The 16503-nt window shown below is 35.4% G+C and overlaps 2 protein-coding genes across 2 annotated transcripts in view; one reads left to right on the forward strand and one right to left on the reverse strand.

The window, feature by feature from the left end:
* The window catches only part of LOC126748327 (uncharacterized), a 410960-nt gene that overhangs the window by 169326 nt on the left and 225131 nt on the right, over window positions 1–16503 (forward strand). The gene's annotated exons all lie outside the window — the stretch shown is intronic.
* The window catches only part of LOC126748326 (prion-like-(Q/N-rich) domain-bearing protein 25), a 57143-nt gene that overhangs the window by 5459 nt on the left and 35181 nt on the right, over window positions 1–16503 (reverse strand). The window contains exons 4-5 of the mRNA XM_050457476.1: window positions 3754–4023; window positions 2988–3116 (exon numbers count right to left, since the gene is read on the reverse strand). Of these exons, the coding sequence (XP_050313433.1) occupies window positions 2988–3116; window positions 3754–4023 (399 nt within the window). The remainder of the gene's footprint in view (window positions 1–2987; window positions 3117–3753; window positions 4024–16503) is intronic.

Raw genomic sequence — 16503 nt, forward strand, 5'->3', positions numbered from 1 at the left:
AAATACATCTGTGTGACATCAAGTGACTATGCAGAAACTCGACTTGACTGTCGGATCCACTGAGGATATGTTAAAAAACTGGCAAATACATCTATATGGGATACTCTCAGAAACTGTAACAGAAAAAAGTACTTAAGGCCTGAAAGCCTTACAATTGCCACACAACATAAAAGTCATAAGTCAAAAATAAAGGACAGCCTTGAGGAATTTACTGCCCAGGAATTCCAAAATGCCTTTAATATAGAATTAATGCTAGAAATATTAGAAATATTGTGCAAGAGGATGTAACCTTTATTGTAATCTTACAATAAGAAAATATTAGACTGTAGACTACTACTATAGGCACTAACTTCCACTCTTTCCACTATCACACGGCGTCCGGTTCTGCAAAACGCCGATAGCAGATGTAGCTTTCAATGCTAAATAACCCCAATAAGAACGCACATTTAAATTGTGATATAAAAGTCGTAATTTGTTTTAAACTCAGTGTTATTTAAATTATCATATAACGCTAATACACTGCAATTTGAAGAATAATATCCGGCATATGGCCATGTTACGATAGCGTTGGCTGTTCACGATAACTGCATTTCCTACCTCGTCCTCAAAGAAGTACCATCAAATTATCTAATATATATTATCTAAAGTTCGCACCAAACAGGATGCATTTTCTTCTCATGAATAACTCTAGGATTTTCTTCACCTCAAATCTTGCAATTTATTAATAAAGCTATTAAGGTGGATGTCTCCCTCATAAATAAACAGAACTTTCTTCGAAAAATCGATATCTATTTCTTATTTTTGCAATAAAATGTACGGTGTATCGTATGGTCCAATGGCAATCTTTTGATCTTGAAATGTGCATCTGCTGTGCACGATGACGGATAGATATTCCCGGATTCTCGCCAACACTTTCACGCATTGTGGCATTGTTTTAACAGAACGACTAGTACGGTGACGTACTACTGTACGTCTACGGTCGTGTGAATTGGCGCATTGTACCGACCAAAAATGATACGCAATTTACCAAATGTTTCTGCAAAATATACTCCATATTTGTAGTGTGTTTTAGCAATAATAATTCGTTGTTCGACCATATACCGTTCCATACCTTTTGTTTTAAAACCTACTGGAATCAGAAAAAATGCCGCGTAATTCAAAATATGAGTTCCTCTTGGGACACCCTTTTTAAGGAAATCGTACTAGGAGCCTTCTTAGCATTGAGGGAGCATTTGACAACACGTCGTATAACTCAGTCAACCAGACCATAGATACCCGAGATATATCCTATGATGGGCGATTGGGTCCACCAAATACTAAACCAAGGGAAGGTGACAAGAACTCAACAGCACCACGGTAAAAGCCACGGCAAGGGAATATACTCTCATATCTGCATATACAGCATATCTTTGCTGGGGGATAGGCAGACGATATCGTTCTACTAGAACGGGGGCAACCGGGCATGTATTCGAAAAATGCAAATAGCTTTGACGTTATCGAGCACTGGCGCTTGGAAGAACAACCACGAGTGAACTCCGCAAAAACCACCATTCACAAAAGGAGAAGCTAGAGCCCATAAGAGACTTAGTGCTCTTTGGCGGATACCTGCATCTCGAAGATAAGTTCAAATATCTAGAAGTGACCCTGGATAAAAAACATAGCTACAAGAAACAAACAAAATAATACAAACAAGGTCACGAAACCTCTTATGCACTGTAAATGAATGTTCGGCAAATCATGGGGATACTCACCAAAAATGATACCCTGGGTGTATACAGCAATTGTGAGACCCATCATTACATAAGCAGCACGAATATGGTGGCATGCGGTAAGAAGGGAGAATTTAATTCAGATACTCAACAAAACACAAAGAACAGTGTATCTGGATATAGCAAGAGCGATGTGAGCGACACCAACTGGTGCCCTAGAAAACCTGACTGCGGCCAGACAATCAAAGATCGGGGCCTACTCCGATCTTGTAAGTAATGTATGTCCATTAAATAAGGCTTTATGAATCATTTGGCCTTTTATTTTCGAATTTGGTTGAGTAGGATAAGACGGGCAATTTTTTTCGGACTAGTAAGCGACTGTGACAGGACTGGACAGGCATAAGTTTTCAAATTCTGTTTTAGGACAGTTGATAAATCCACCGTCCTTCTTACTAGGCGAACGAGTGATGTTTTCAACAGTTTGTCGGCTGAGATCTGAATTCAGAAGTTTATTTTATTGTGCAGAAATAGAGGCTAAAAAGAAGTGTAGGCGAGTGAGTCGCGCCACTTTTACTAAAAAGTGCAATGAGCGAGATAAGATGTTAAGTGAAAGGCGCATTAATATTAGCAAAAGTTAAATCGAAAAAGATTATAGCCAGTTTTGGGCAGCTCGCTTCTCAGGAAGGGTGACATCATACTGGTTCAAGCCAGGCAATAACTGCAAAAGGTAGCAGGGCTGCTCGCAGGCCATGCACTCTGTAGGAAACACCTACATAGACTCGGAAAAGTAGATACTGCTATGTAGAGGTTGTGCATTCTATGCTTCTGCGAAGTATTTAAGCAGATCAGGGCAACAGTAAAGCCAAACCTTCACTAGAGCACTACACCACTGGGCAAAATACTGGACTCCCTAGAAGCAACAGAACTGAACTTGTGGGAGTAATTGTATGGAGGGGGCACAATAGGACTGCTACAAAGTAGACCGCAGTGCAGAGAACCAACCAGATACCACACAGCGGGGAAGTTTTAACGGGTAACCGGGCACAGAGTCCCACACTACCGGGGGTTCAAGAACTACCGGTGTTCATAAAGAATTTATACGCCGACACAAAAGTTTGGACTAGGTAAAATAACGGGACTACTGGGCAGCAAAATAAGTCGTTTAGTCAAAATTTGACGAGTTCAAAGAAGAAAAAAATAACACTCTAGGAACTCTCACTTCTGTAAATCTAATATTCATATAAAGAGGATATATTCATGAAGGAAATAAAAACTTACCAATACAGAAACCCAGATCCTCAACAAATGTAGATCTGCATTTGCATGTTCCTAAAATGCACTCCAATCTGCTCTCACCTTCCTCTATTCCACGACAGTCGCTATGATCGTCGCACAATTCATCGATTTCTAAAAAATCAATTATGATACCAGACCTAGTATATTCTACTATTCTATTTTTTTAAGAGATTAAAATCCTAATCCTTAAATAATTCAATATAAGTTACAGCCGTCACCAAGGTAATTCATTTGAGCCCATGCTTGTTTTCATTTTACAGGGTGTTAAAAGTTTAATTAACGTAAAACTTTATAAATATTGTCATAAAATGAAGACAGTAATTTTGATCGCCTATTAGATCGCACCACTTATAGAGCCGCACTTGGTATTATTTGATTTAAACTTTAGCAAGATTATTATTTGTACTAAATTTTTGTAGAAAAAAAAAGGAACTGTTTGAATTTTTTTTTGATGCTTGACGAACGGTAAAATGTGATTTGAAAGCTCTTGAGAGATACAAAAATGGTTTCTAGTCGAATATAAACCACTCGAAGATTAAAAAATGCAATGCGTCTTGATTTTCAGACATAATAACATGAGAGAAAGTGATATTTTTGATGTTCTATTTTTCGGCTCGTAAGAAGATAGTAATAAAAGTATATTTATTTAGCACCGCCAGTTGACTTATATTCGACTAAGTAAGGATTCACAGTTTTTGCAATAGGGTAACGGAAAACGAATATTTGAGAATTATGAAAAAATACTTACGAAGATCTCTAACACATATTCCTTTAGACTTTTTAAATTGGAACAACTCCTCACATTGGCAAAATCCTTGTTTGCAGACTGCTCTGCCTAGATTTTTCTTGCATTGTATGTCTTCGTAGCAAATGTCATTAGGCTTTTTAGCAATTTCTAAGCATTTGGTGGAAGAATTATTTGGTATATAACCATCTTCACATGTACATTTGTTCTCAATGCAACGGGCGAACGTAGTAACAGAGCATTCGCCTATATGTGCGCATGTACCATCTAATTCTGTAGAAGAAACAATCAGTTTATCGCGTTTATAAAACATAATATAAAATTTAAAATATTTATTTTTTCCGTTAATAATGATCCATCCAATAAATAGAAAATCCATAGAATAATGCGAAATCACCATCATCTCAGTAATATCTTTAGTTTCATTCATTAGTACAGTCAATCTGTAACATTTTTTTTGTCAAAAATAGGTGAAATCTTGATACTTTGGGAAAAGTTAGTATTCCTTATAAAAAGCCCAAAAACAAAAATTGCGATCCCTTCCGTCATACTTCTTAGGAAAACTTTTTTGTAATCGATTTTTTACGAAAACCGTGGGTTTTAGGGAAAAGAGTCCGACAGAAAAAAATGTTTATGATTAAATTGTCTAGAATTTTTATTAAATTACCTAGAATTGTCTAGCATCTTTTCTATCTAATGAAATGCGCAGAAGATAGAGGGCTCTAAGTACCTAAAATTACTTTTTCCAAAATTTCGTTCTGGATGACGTATGCTTTTTTTTCCAATACATCGTTATCGAGATACAGATATTTATTTTCCAGAAATCGCATTATATCAGTATGAATGGAACGTAATAATTTACTGGAGCTGTTCCGTTTCACATAACGTTCCCGGAGCATGTTTTACCAAAAAATTGTGTTATTCCCACCTCCTTGGATGATTTTTGGTTTACTCAAAAATTTGTTGGATTCTATTTCTTACGAAAACCACTCAATTTAAAGAAAAATTTCTAAGACAAGATACAGGGCGCGAAAGACACTAGAAGATCACTTCAAACTTTTATAGTAGTAGTATATATTTAATGTCCATATTTGATAAAGTGCAGATTAGTTATTTTTAATTTTGGTAACAATGTATTACATTACGTACTTACCTGTAACTGAATATTCTTTTAAGTGAATTTAAAGATTCCGAAAGATGAATTTAGGAAGCGAACGATTAATAATGCATTAGAGATTTTTTATTTTTTTTGCACATCAAACAAATGATTAATAGCGATAAGTTCTCAAAATCTTACGATTGAGGTGCCGGATTCCATAACCGCCTGAGTCCTGGGTAAAGGAAATGACGTGTAGTACGTTATGAAATCCGGTTTTTTAAGGCTTGGAGAAGTGGATTATTGAAAATTTTATAGAAAAAAGTTATCAATAGTGAATAAGCATCGAAGTATCACTATTAAGCAATAGTGTTATTGTACTGAGAGCAAAGTGCGATACGTTTGTCAAAAAGTAATGAAACCAGACCAAAAGCCACTCATTATTCTCAGATATTTATAAGATGATTAGAATGAGTGTAAGTGTGTATTCACAATATTTTTGTAGGTTTTTTCGAGTTCTACACGTTGAAAATGTTTGAAACACTGAAAAAATACATTTTAGGACGAAATTTTGGAAAAAGTAATGCTAGGTGACTTTGGCGCGCTCTATCTTCTGCGCATTTGTTTTTACAGAAAAGATACTGGAATTAAAATTGCAGGCCATTTAGTAATAAACATTTTTTGTTTCTGACACCTTTCTCTAAGTCCCAATGGATCACAACTTATTGTTTGGTCACTGGCAACATGGAATACTAAGCATGTTGATCAACAAAATATCCCCTCTGCCCCCTGTGTAGATGTTGCGCTCAATCCAAAGCAGCCAATGTTTATTCAATGTTCTAAGGTGTTAGTATTAAAAGGATGTTTTGAGTGGTTTCAGTGCGTTTTTTAAATTAATATTAAGACTAAAAATTCTCCTTTTGCTGAAAAATGATAAAGAAGTAGGTCACATATATTGGAAAAAAGGAAATTCAAATCGTTCCTTTCACAGGCGAGTTAGGTGTCAATGGTGTCACCCTTCTAGGTTATGATATAAAAGACGGCATATTTGTATCTATTAAGTATTGATACCACAATATTAATAAAAATGTGTAATTAAGTATATTATTATAATCTAGCAAATTTATTGCTTATTCGAACCCGAAATTTTAAACGCAGCATATTATGTCGTTTGCCAGCAACATATTTATAGTTAACGCCCATTATTATTTAATCAATATAATGCCCGTATCTCCTGGAATTCCAAAGGAGTGTTAATAATTTTTTGTCTAGATATTAACAATGGATAACTAAATCGGTTTATAGTGGGTATAAACCACACACTAAGGTTTTTTTGTAAATATTAATTAAAAGGTTAACTTCCAAAGGATTTGAATTAAACTTTCCCTTATAGACATTAGGAGTTACATAGCCCTTTATATTTTTTAACATCTAACAATTCAATAATTTTTTACCAAAAAAAACTTTTGTTGTAAGACGTTTGCAATTATTTGAAATGCGCTTAGATATTTATTATAGAAAAAAGATTAAATCAAATCAAGGGACCAATCAAAGGAGCCTTTTTCATTTCTTTAACATTCCACTTTTTAAGTAATTTTCACAAAAAAAACTTTACTTTGTAGAGGTTTATAACCACTATATATCGATTTAGTTATTAATTGTTAATATCTGGACAAAAATAAATAAAATTGCTTGGGAATTTCAGGAGATTATATTTACAGCATTATATCGATTAAATTTCAACGGGCGCGTACTATAAATAGGTTGCTAGCAAACGACATATGTTGCGTTGTAGATTTTTGTTGCTGGATATTGATCGGGCGCTAGCTTCACAGATATGAAAAAATATCTAGAAAAACAACACAAAGTAGCAATATCGGATACTTGCATTGTAAAGATAGAGGTATTTTAAGAAAAAATAATTTTAGAAAAACGATTTTTTCTTTAAACTTTTAAACCCACAAACTTTTAACCCCACAACTTTAATCCCTTAGTGGGGCGAAGTTTACTCTTATTTTTTAAATGGAAAGGTGTTGTGATATATATTTTAAAAGGGCATTCAATTTTCTTTAAAATAGCGCTTTTTTTTAAATTTGAGCAGCGGGTTCCAGAGAATTCTAATTTAATTTTATTGAATTGATATTGTGAAGAATATCAGATGTTATTTATTGGCATTCATGAATGATGCGGTTCCGTAAATCTTTTAACGATTATGGAGACAGTGGTTCCTAGCAAATCGTTGATATATATCAAGAAAAGTGTGGGGGATAGAATGCATCCTTGAGGGACTCCAGCGTTAATGTCAAATTTGTCGGAAAGGTATCCATCGACGGCTACTTGGATTGTTCGTTGTTCAAGAAAACTTTTAATCCAATTCAATAATGAGTCTTGTATGTCGATTGAGGAGAGCTTGATTAGTAGTCCCTCATGCCAGACTCTGTCAAATGCCTTGAAAATGTCAAGAGCGACTGAGCGGGACTCGCCGCCGTACTTCTCCATGGCCTCCGTCCACAAGTGTGTGACGTAAGCCAGAAGATCGCCGGTGGATCTAAGCTTTCGGAAGCCGTATTGATGATCGCTGATTAGTCCAGATGATTCCAGATATCTTAACAGTTGTTGGTTGACTGCTTTCTCCATAATCTTCGATATTACTGGAACTAGTGCAATCGGGCGGTAATTGGAGGGCATCGTCTTCTTACCCTTTTTGGGTACAGCTTCACTCGAGCAGTTTTCCAGCTTGTTGGAAATTGGCCCTGCTTATACGATGCCGTGAACAGTCTACATAAGGGAGGAGTCAATTCGTCTGCACAACGTTTTAGTATTAGGGCTGGAATTCCATCGGGTCCAGAAGCTTTGTTGGTGTCTACGCTTTTAAGAATTTTATTTATAATTCGTTGGGGAAACGAAATTTCTCCCATCGATGAATTCACCCTTGGTACATATGGCGGTGTTTTGCATTGCGAGTGCAAAGAAGAATTGGACGCGAAGAGTTTACCCAGTAAGTTGGCTTTTTTCCTTGCAGTTACCGCGATAGAACCATCATCTGCTGTTAGGGGTGGCAAGGCCGACTTAGCAAATCGTTGACTAACGGCTTTCGATACCGATTAGAAAGATCTTGTTCCATTTGGGCAGTTTAGCAGTTTGTTTTTGATCCTGTTGTTGTGACTCTCTTTGCATTCATCAATAATTCGCTTGCAGCTATTTCTGGAGGCTAAAAAGTTCCTCCGATTTTCGATGGAAGGATGTTGACGCCATTTGTGGTATGCTGCGTTTTTAGTGTTTACTGCTTTTTTGCAATTCAGGTTGAACCATTGCTTGTTGTTTGATCCGCATTTAGTAGAAAAAGGGATATAAGCTTCCATTCCTGCCAAGATCATCTCTGTAATTTGGTTTGCACATTCTGAGATGTTATTGGTTCTGAAGCAGACTTCTTTCCAAGGGAATGAGCGATAAAATTCCCGAAGATGGTTCCACTCTGCTGATTTATAGTGCCATCAATCAACCAGGTTCAAAAAGAGCCGTCTATATTGGGTGTCGCTTGGTGGTCTGTAGATACAGCAGATAAATTTCGTGGCACCACTGGCTATTATTTTGAACCACATGACGTCGAAGTCCGTAGGTTTAAGCGTTTCCTCCCGCTGGCAACTCAAATCGTTCTTGACAAATACTGTCAATCCAAAGTTTAGTCGAAATCGGGTGTGTAGATCGTATCCATGGAGATAAATAATGGATGAGAATAAGAATCTCCATAAATGGATTCATCCATTCATTCATCCATTCATCCATAAATGGAGATACATACTTAGAGAATGCCGTTAACCCAGCATTGATTGAAATTATGGAAAACGACCAATGCTACCATAAAGAAAATGCGATATTTCAGCAAGACTCCTCCCCATTATGCATTACCAGTACAGCAGTTTCTGATTGAAACGTTTCCTGGTAGATGAATTGGGAGAATGGGTGCCATCGAATGGCCTGCGAGATTACCCGATTTTCCTCTTGATTTTCTTTTTGTGGGGACATCTTAAATCGAAATTTTATGCCACCCAACCATAATCGTTAGAAGATTTACGGAACCGCATCATTCATGAATGCCAATAAATAATACCTGATATTCTTCACAATATCAATTCAATAAAATTAAATTAGATTTCTCTGGAACCCGCTGCTCAAATTTAAAAAAAAAGCGCTATTTTAAAGAAAATTGAATGCCCTTTTAAAATATATATCACAACACCTTTCCATTTAAAAAATAAGAGTGAATTTCGCCCCACTAAGGGATTAAAGTTGTGGGGTTAAAAGTTTGTGGGGTTAAAAGTTTAAAGAAAAAATCGTTTTTCTAAAATGATTTTTTCTTAGAATACCTCTATCTTTACAATGCAAGTATTCGATATTGCTACTTTGTGTTGTTTTTCTAGATATTTTTTCATATCTGTGAAGCTAGCGCCCGATCAATATCCAGCAACAAAAATCTACAACGCAACATATGTCGTTTGCTAGCAACCTATTGATAGTACGCGCCCGTTGAAATTTAATCGATATAATGCTGTAAATATAATCTCCTGAAATTCCCAAGCAATTTTATTTATTTTTGTCCAGACATTAACAATTAATAACTAAATCGATATATAGTGGTTATAAACCTCTACAAAGTAAAGTTTTTTTTGTGAAAATTACTTAAAAAGTGGAATGTTAAAGAAATGAAAAAGGCTCCTTTGATTGGTCCCTTGATTTGATTTAATCTTTTTTCTATAATAAATATCTAAGCGCATTTCAAATAATTGCAAACGTCTTACAACAAAAGTTTTTTTTGGTAAAAAATTATTGAATTGTTAGATGTTAAAAAATATAAAGGGCTATGTAACTCCTAATGTCTATAAGGGAAAGTTTAATTCAAATCCTTTGGAAGTTAACCTTTTAATTAATATTTACAAAAAAACCTAAGTGTGTGGTTTATACCCAATATAAACCGATTTAATTATCCATTGTTAATATCTAGACAAAAAATTATTAACACTCCTTTGGAATTCCAGGAGATACGGGCATTATATTGATTAAATAATAATGGGGGTTAACTATAAATATGTTGCTGGCAAAGGACATAATATGCTGCGTTTTAAATTTCGGGTTCGAATAAGCAATAAATTTGCTAGATTATAATAATATACTTAATTACACATTTTTATTAATATTTTGGTATCAATACTTAATAGATACAAATATGCCGTCTTTTATATCATAACCTAGAAGGGTGACACCATTGACACCCAACTCGCCTGTGAAAGGAACGATTTGAATTTCCTTTTTTCCTTTTGAATATGAACCTCATGGTAGATCCTTGGATTCATGTCGGACCAGTACCGACAATTATGACGATTGACAGTGCCATTGAGAAAAAATGAACATTCGTCTGAAAAGCAAACATTTAAAAGATAGTTGGGATTATTTGAAATTAGTTCGGACATTATTTCACAAAACTGTAAACGGTGGTCGTTATCATCTTCATTTAATTCTTGAAGAAGTTGTATTTTATATGGGCGCCATTTATTACGTTTTAGAATTCTCTGTACATCCGCGAGACTCCTGTTACATGAGAAAGTTTTCTGGTACTTAATGTAGGGTTCATACTAACTTCACCGAGAACACCGACTTCTACTGCCTCATTTCTCACTTGATTTTCAATATTCCGTTTTTTATTTGCCACCGAACCAGTTTCCCAAAATTTTGCCACTAACTCTAGGATGTACCCATGATGTACGTGTTTAAACGCATGTCTCTTATTAAACAATGTTGCTGTTAGTCTTGCACATTGATTGTTAATAAAGTATAATTCAATAATTTCCACTCTTTCCGCAATAGAATAAACCATTTTTAGCGAATCGAAAGAAAAGCACAGAAATAACTAATTCACATCAAATTGTTTACTGAAGATAAAGTCGTATTGTTGACCGATTTTTGATAGTTTAAAAACAATTTTGACTCACACACCTAAAATATCCAGTAAAATGTTTAGAATTCCATTCCGATGCGTAGCTCAAATTTAAAAAACAAAGAGCTAGGTATTGTATGAAAAAATCAATGCCCTTTCAAAAGATTATCACAACAGAGCCCTTCCCATTCAAAAAATAAGGGTGAAGCTAAGTCTCGTTTCAGATGGATATACCTTCTTGCACGGGTTAATCTAAAGTTGAATATTTTTTTTTTATAATTAAGATTCTTTCTTGCATATGGACCTAATAATTGTTTTGTTAACGAAAAGGCTTCATCACCTACTATAATGTATGGCAATTTAGTCTCGTTAGAACCAGGTAATGATTTTCCACCAGGAATATTTAAAGAGTTCTCATTAAGTTTTTTCATGAAAGATCCACTTTTGAATACTGTCGAATCCGAAAACTTGCCATATGCCCCAACATCAATAAAAGTAATTAATAATGTCCTTGTAATTTTCAACATGAATTTTCTGTTAACGCTTGAGCTGCTTTAATCGATGACTTGTTGGTTGGTCCTGTTCTGCTTCCTGCAAGGTTGAATGCGGACAGTTACCTTCAGTTTTTTATGGAAGAACTGCAAAGGCTTTTGGAGGATGTCCCACTGAATATTCGTCTACACGTGTGGTTCCAAATGGATGGGGCTCCACCGCATTTCGGAATTGCTGTCCGAAACTGGGTTACGGCCAACTATCCAAGATGGATTAATCGAGGTGGTCGTGTAATAAAAAGTCTGGAGGACCTGATGAAATTTCATTATCTGTATTTAAAAATACTGCGGAGGTTTGCATCAGACCATTAACATATCTCATTAATATGTCATTCAAAATGGGAATGTTTCCAAACTCATTAAAAATTTGTAAGGTTCCTGTTTTTAAAAAAGGGGATTCTAATTTGGTTGAGAATTATAGGCCAATAGTTTTAACTTCCTGTTTCTCAAAAATATTTGAATATGCAATGCCTGATAGGCTTTTAGATTATCTAATAAAAAACTAAATATTTTCGGAAAGAAAACATGGTTTTCTATTGGGCAGATCTACCTTGTCTGCCATTTTGTCGTTTTTATCTGAGGTAACAATGCACTTAAGGCAGATGAGCGCCCTGTGGGGATCTTTTGGGACCTAAGCAGGGCGTTTGACTGTGTACTGATACATGATGCTTTGTTGCGCAAGATGGAGTCATACGGCATTAGGGATGTCGTCTTAAATTGGTTCGCCTCCTTTTTAGCATTTCGGACACAATACGTGAAATAAGGAATAAATTAGGTTCATATTGTTCAAACAATCTTTACACTAATTTGGGAGTACCTCAAGGTTCGGTGCTCGGGCCTATGTTGTTTCTTATATTTGTAAATTCATTGCCTACAGATTTACTGTATAGTCACGTTACTATGTACGCGGATGATACATCAGCCCTTGTTCGGCAACAAAGTACGGAAAATATGCACATTACTGCGGGAAAAGCATTGCACGAGCTAAATAACTGGTTTACTTTAAATGAACTTTTTCTTAATACCAAGAAAACAAACTATATGGTTTTTTGCACTCATCGGGGTCAATTAAATCTTGATCTTGACATGCATTTGAGCTATAATGGTAGTTTCTTGCAACGTCAACAAACAATAAAGTTTCTTGGCTTGATACTAGATGGCACTCTTTCATGGGAGGCACATTGCAATGATTTGGTATTAAAATTAGGCATCCTTTATTTTGCCTTAAGAAATATTAGGTCCTTAATGGATAAAAACCAGTTAGTTTGTGTATATTATGCCATAATCCACTCTTGGATTCTGTATGGGATCCAATTCTGGGGTTTTTCAGCATATGCGTGTCGTGTATTTATTGGTCAAAAACAAGTTATTAGATTTATGACGGGAGTACCCCTTAAAACTTCCTGTAGATCGCTTTTTAATCACTTTGAGATTTTAACTGTTCCGTGTATGTATATACTTCAAGTGTGTTTATTTGTTTTTAAGAATCTTAATTTATTTGTGACAAGTGGTTTTTTTTATAATTATCCAACTAGACTAAGAAATGATTTATCTTTGTTGCGTACTAGATTAACTTTTTCAAAAAATTTTATCCTGAAAATATGTCCAAAAGTATTCAATAAATTGCCAAACGACATAAAAAATTGCAATAGTTTGTCAACATTTAAAAAGAAATTGAATGCTTTTTTAGTTTTGAAATGTTACTAAGATATTAAGACCTACATTTCGCAGTAATAACTAGCTGTAACGTATATATTTATTTCTGTTACTGTTTTATATGGTTAATAATTTTTTTGAGTATGTAAACTAGGTTTAGTGACAGTGTAGATTTAAGTATATAATGTTTGAAATTTTAGCTTCTTTGAACATGGACGAATTCCATACACTGTATTGTGTCAATTTTGGATAATAAAGATTTGAATTTGAATTTGTAGACTGACCACCTAGATCACCCGATCACAATCCCCTTGATTTTTATTTATGGAGGTACATGAAACTGGTCTATGCGCAAGTTTCAAATACAAGGGAAGAGTTATTGGACCGTATTCAGCAAGCTGCTGAACAAATAAGACAGGGGTCAAATACGGATAACTACGTCATCTGTTGGCTTACGGGCACAAGCCTGCATTCAACAAGGAGGTGGACAATTTGAAAATATTATCAATTAACCTTTTTTTTAATAAAATCATTTTTTGTTTACTTTACAAATTAATTTTTAGTATTATCTTCTCATAACATTCATGGGCGTATAACTTTGAAACAAATAAAAAGGGACCTACAAGTTTTGCGTTTTTTTTTGCTTAAAATGAAGCCTACTTTATCCCCCAAAATTTGTATGCATGTATTTGCTGTATTTGCCCCCTGTATATGCAACTTGTACCAGGTGGTTCGTTAAGGATGTGACGGAGTAGCATATTTCAGAAACTGTATAAAATGTAACATATATACATGGATGTAGCCATATTTCTGTTCTGTATTATTCTTTTGTAGTACTGAACATAATTAATTTTTTTAGATCTAAAAACAGTATTTGTGTTTTTCTAAATATAATATTAAATTAAAAGGCTTTTGAGTTACCACACCTACAATACCTAGGAAGATTTATTAATCCAATAAAAAAAGGTTGTTTAGATTTTTGTTTTAATCGATAAATAAAACTACAGCCAGAACCAAGAGCAAATCCGAAAAAAACAGTAAATGATAAAAAATACAGTGCTTCTATCTATCGGAGAATTAACGAAACAAAACAGCTTCTGTAATGTATAACAAATCGATGACGTGCTGCGTGATCTTTCGATGGAGCGGACAACCTCAAAACAACTCGACACGTTCGTTCCATTCACATTCATTTCTAAAGGGGGATTTTCTGTCACTAGAGAAATTTTGACTGGTGCATTAATCGCCACGAATGACGATGAAGCATATAATTTGTCAACATTTTTATTATGTCCTTCCCGAAAATTAAAAAATTAATAGACGATTGTGCCTATATATCGGGAATATTAGTAGTTTCATTTTTAGCACGAATCGTGCTGAAACACACACTCAATCAATAATTATTACCTATAAGTCACAAAAATCAATAGACAATTTCATATTCACCATAATATCAGGAATATTTGTGATTTTATTCTTGACCATGTAGTCAAAACTCCTGTTGAATAATTAGTACCGCTTTCAGAAAGTCAAAGATCAATAAGCGCATTCACCATCATTTCAGGAATATTTGTAGCTTGAATTATTGGCACGAATGGCATTAAAACACATAATGAATAACTTAAAGCTTTGTATATAAATCTAAATTTTTTTTTTACAGAATTTGAAAATTCATTTATTCTGCATCTTTTGGAATTTGCCCAAAAAATCAGTTTAAAGAGTTACGTAAGCAATTTCAAGCATTTTATTCTAAGCCTAAATGGAGATTAGCTTTAAAATAGAATGCTAGATCTAATATTGACCTACACAAAAATGTTAAAGAAGAATATTGTAACGATATTGGCAACGACCTGTTTTCTGGCATGACACAAGCAGGCACATAGCACGACATTTCTGGAGACGCGTGGTATGTCAGCGAATCTTCCGGAACCATGGTCAGCCGTGTATATAAGGATCCCGCGTCACCGCTGGGAGGCAGCTAACAGTTTAGTTTAGTTTAGTTGAAGTTAACTTTGGAATATTGGCGCGATATTTAAATCGTACATAAATAGTAGTAAATAAATATTTTTAGTAGTCTTAAGTGATCGAGTTTAGTAGTATACGTGTGTAAATAAATCCGTTGCCTATTTCTGCGCATCGAGTGTCTTAATTCACACCACGGGTAAAAACGCTTCATTAGTGCCAGGGGTGGGGTGTAAAATAGACGTCATTCAACTAGACATTGGTTAAAAATAAATAAATTGGTCTAAAGTGTGTGAATTAACGATTTAAAAATAGCTGAGCTGAAAAGGGACTGCGATACGATGAGAAATAAAGCAAACTTGCAGGAGCGGCTTCGTAATGCATTATCTGAGTAAGGCAATGACCCGGACAACTTTGTTTTTGCTAGTACAAGCGATATCGGTCAAATGTTGCAAGGTTTAGAACGTATATTGCTGGAAGATACCGCAAAGGTGCAAGAAAATTCTGCCAACCTGGAAGCTGGATTGTTGGAAAGGTTAAAGAAAACTCTGCCACACTCTGAAAAATGAGCTTGGGGAGAGGCTAAAAAAGAATTCTGCCAGGTTGGAAGAAAAGATTTTAGAAAGCAATAACGAATTAAAAGAAGGAATTCTTTCATTAATGGAAAACGGAGTCCAGGAAGTTCAAAACAGAATCGATATATTGGATGTCAATACTACTAGCAGCCTCAGCAGCAGCAAGAACGAAGTTTGTGCCAATACGGAATCCGTTGGGCTGATTTGTCTTAAATTGTCTCAATTTGATGGTACTACATCATGGAATATTTATCAGCGTCAGTTTGAAGCGGCTGCCAAAGCAAACGGTTGGGTTGGCGACTGCCCTTAGGTTGCTCTTGAGAAGAGACTCTGCTAACATCCTACAAGGAATGTCCCAGTCTACCACAATATGTTAAGGCATTTGGAGATACGTTATGGCCAGTCACACCTGAAACATGTTTGCCACACGCACATAAAAAATCGATGCTAAAAATCAGGGAAGGCATGCAATTCCGGGCAAGAATTTGAAGTTGACATTGCACGTTTGATTCGACTGGCATATCCAGATGTCCCGGAGAGAATCATAAAACGGTTGGCACTTCAAGCATTCCTGAATGGACTCCGCGATAGTAAAAGGAGGTTGTACTTACTACTAGCACATTAACCTAAGCTAGTAGATACAGTAACACGGATCTTTAAATACGAAGCTGGTATGAACACGGATTAGGCTCGACTTCAGGAAATTGGTTAAGCGGATCACTAGGGTGATTAATGGAGAACGTAGTATTGTGACAAAGCAGGTCATAAAAAGACCCTCTCTAGAAGGCACTAGGTCTACTACCGCAAAACTAAGAAAAACCGATGCGCAGAGGCGATCATCGACCTGTATACAAAAAGCCGTATCAAGAGGACTATGTCCGGAGGAGTGCAAGCATTGTCAACGGACAGAGGTGAAAGATGCTAAGTAGATAAAAACCATCTATGATACTTGGCAAAATGGGCATCTTATAAGAGACCAAG

Source organism: Anthonomus grandis, chromosome 22 (genome assembly GCF_022605725.1).
Source record: "Anthonomus grandis grandis chromosome 22, icAntGran1.3, whole genome shotgun sequence".
Taxonomy (NCBI): Eukaryota; Metazoa; Arthropoda; class Insecta; order Coleoptera; family Curculionidae; genus Anthonomus; species Anthonomus grandis.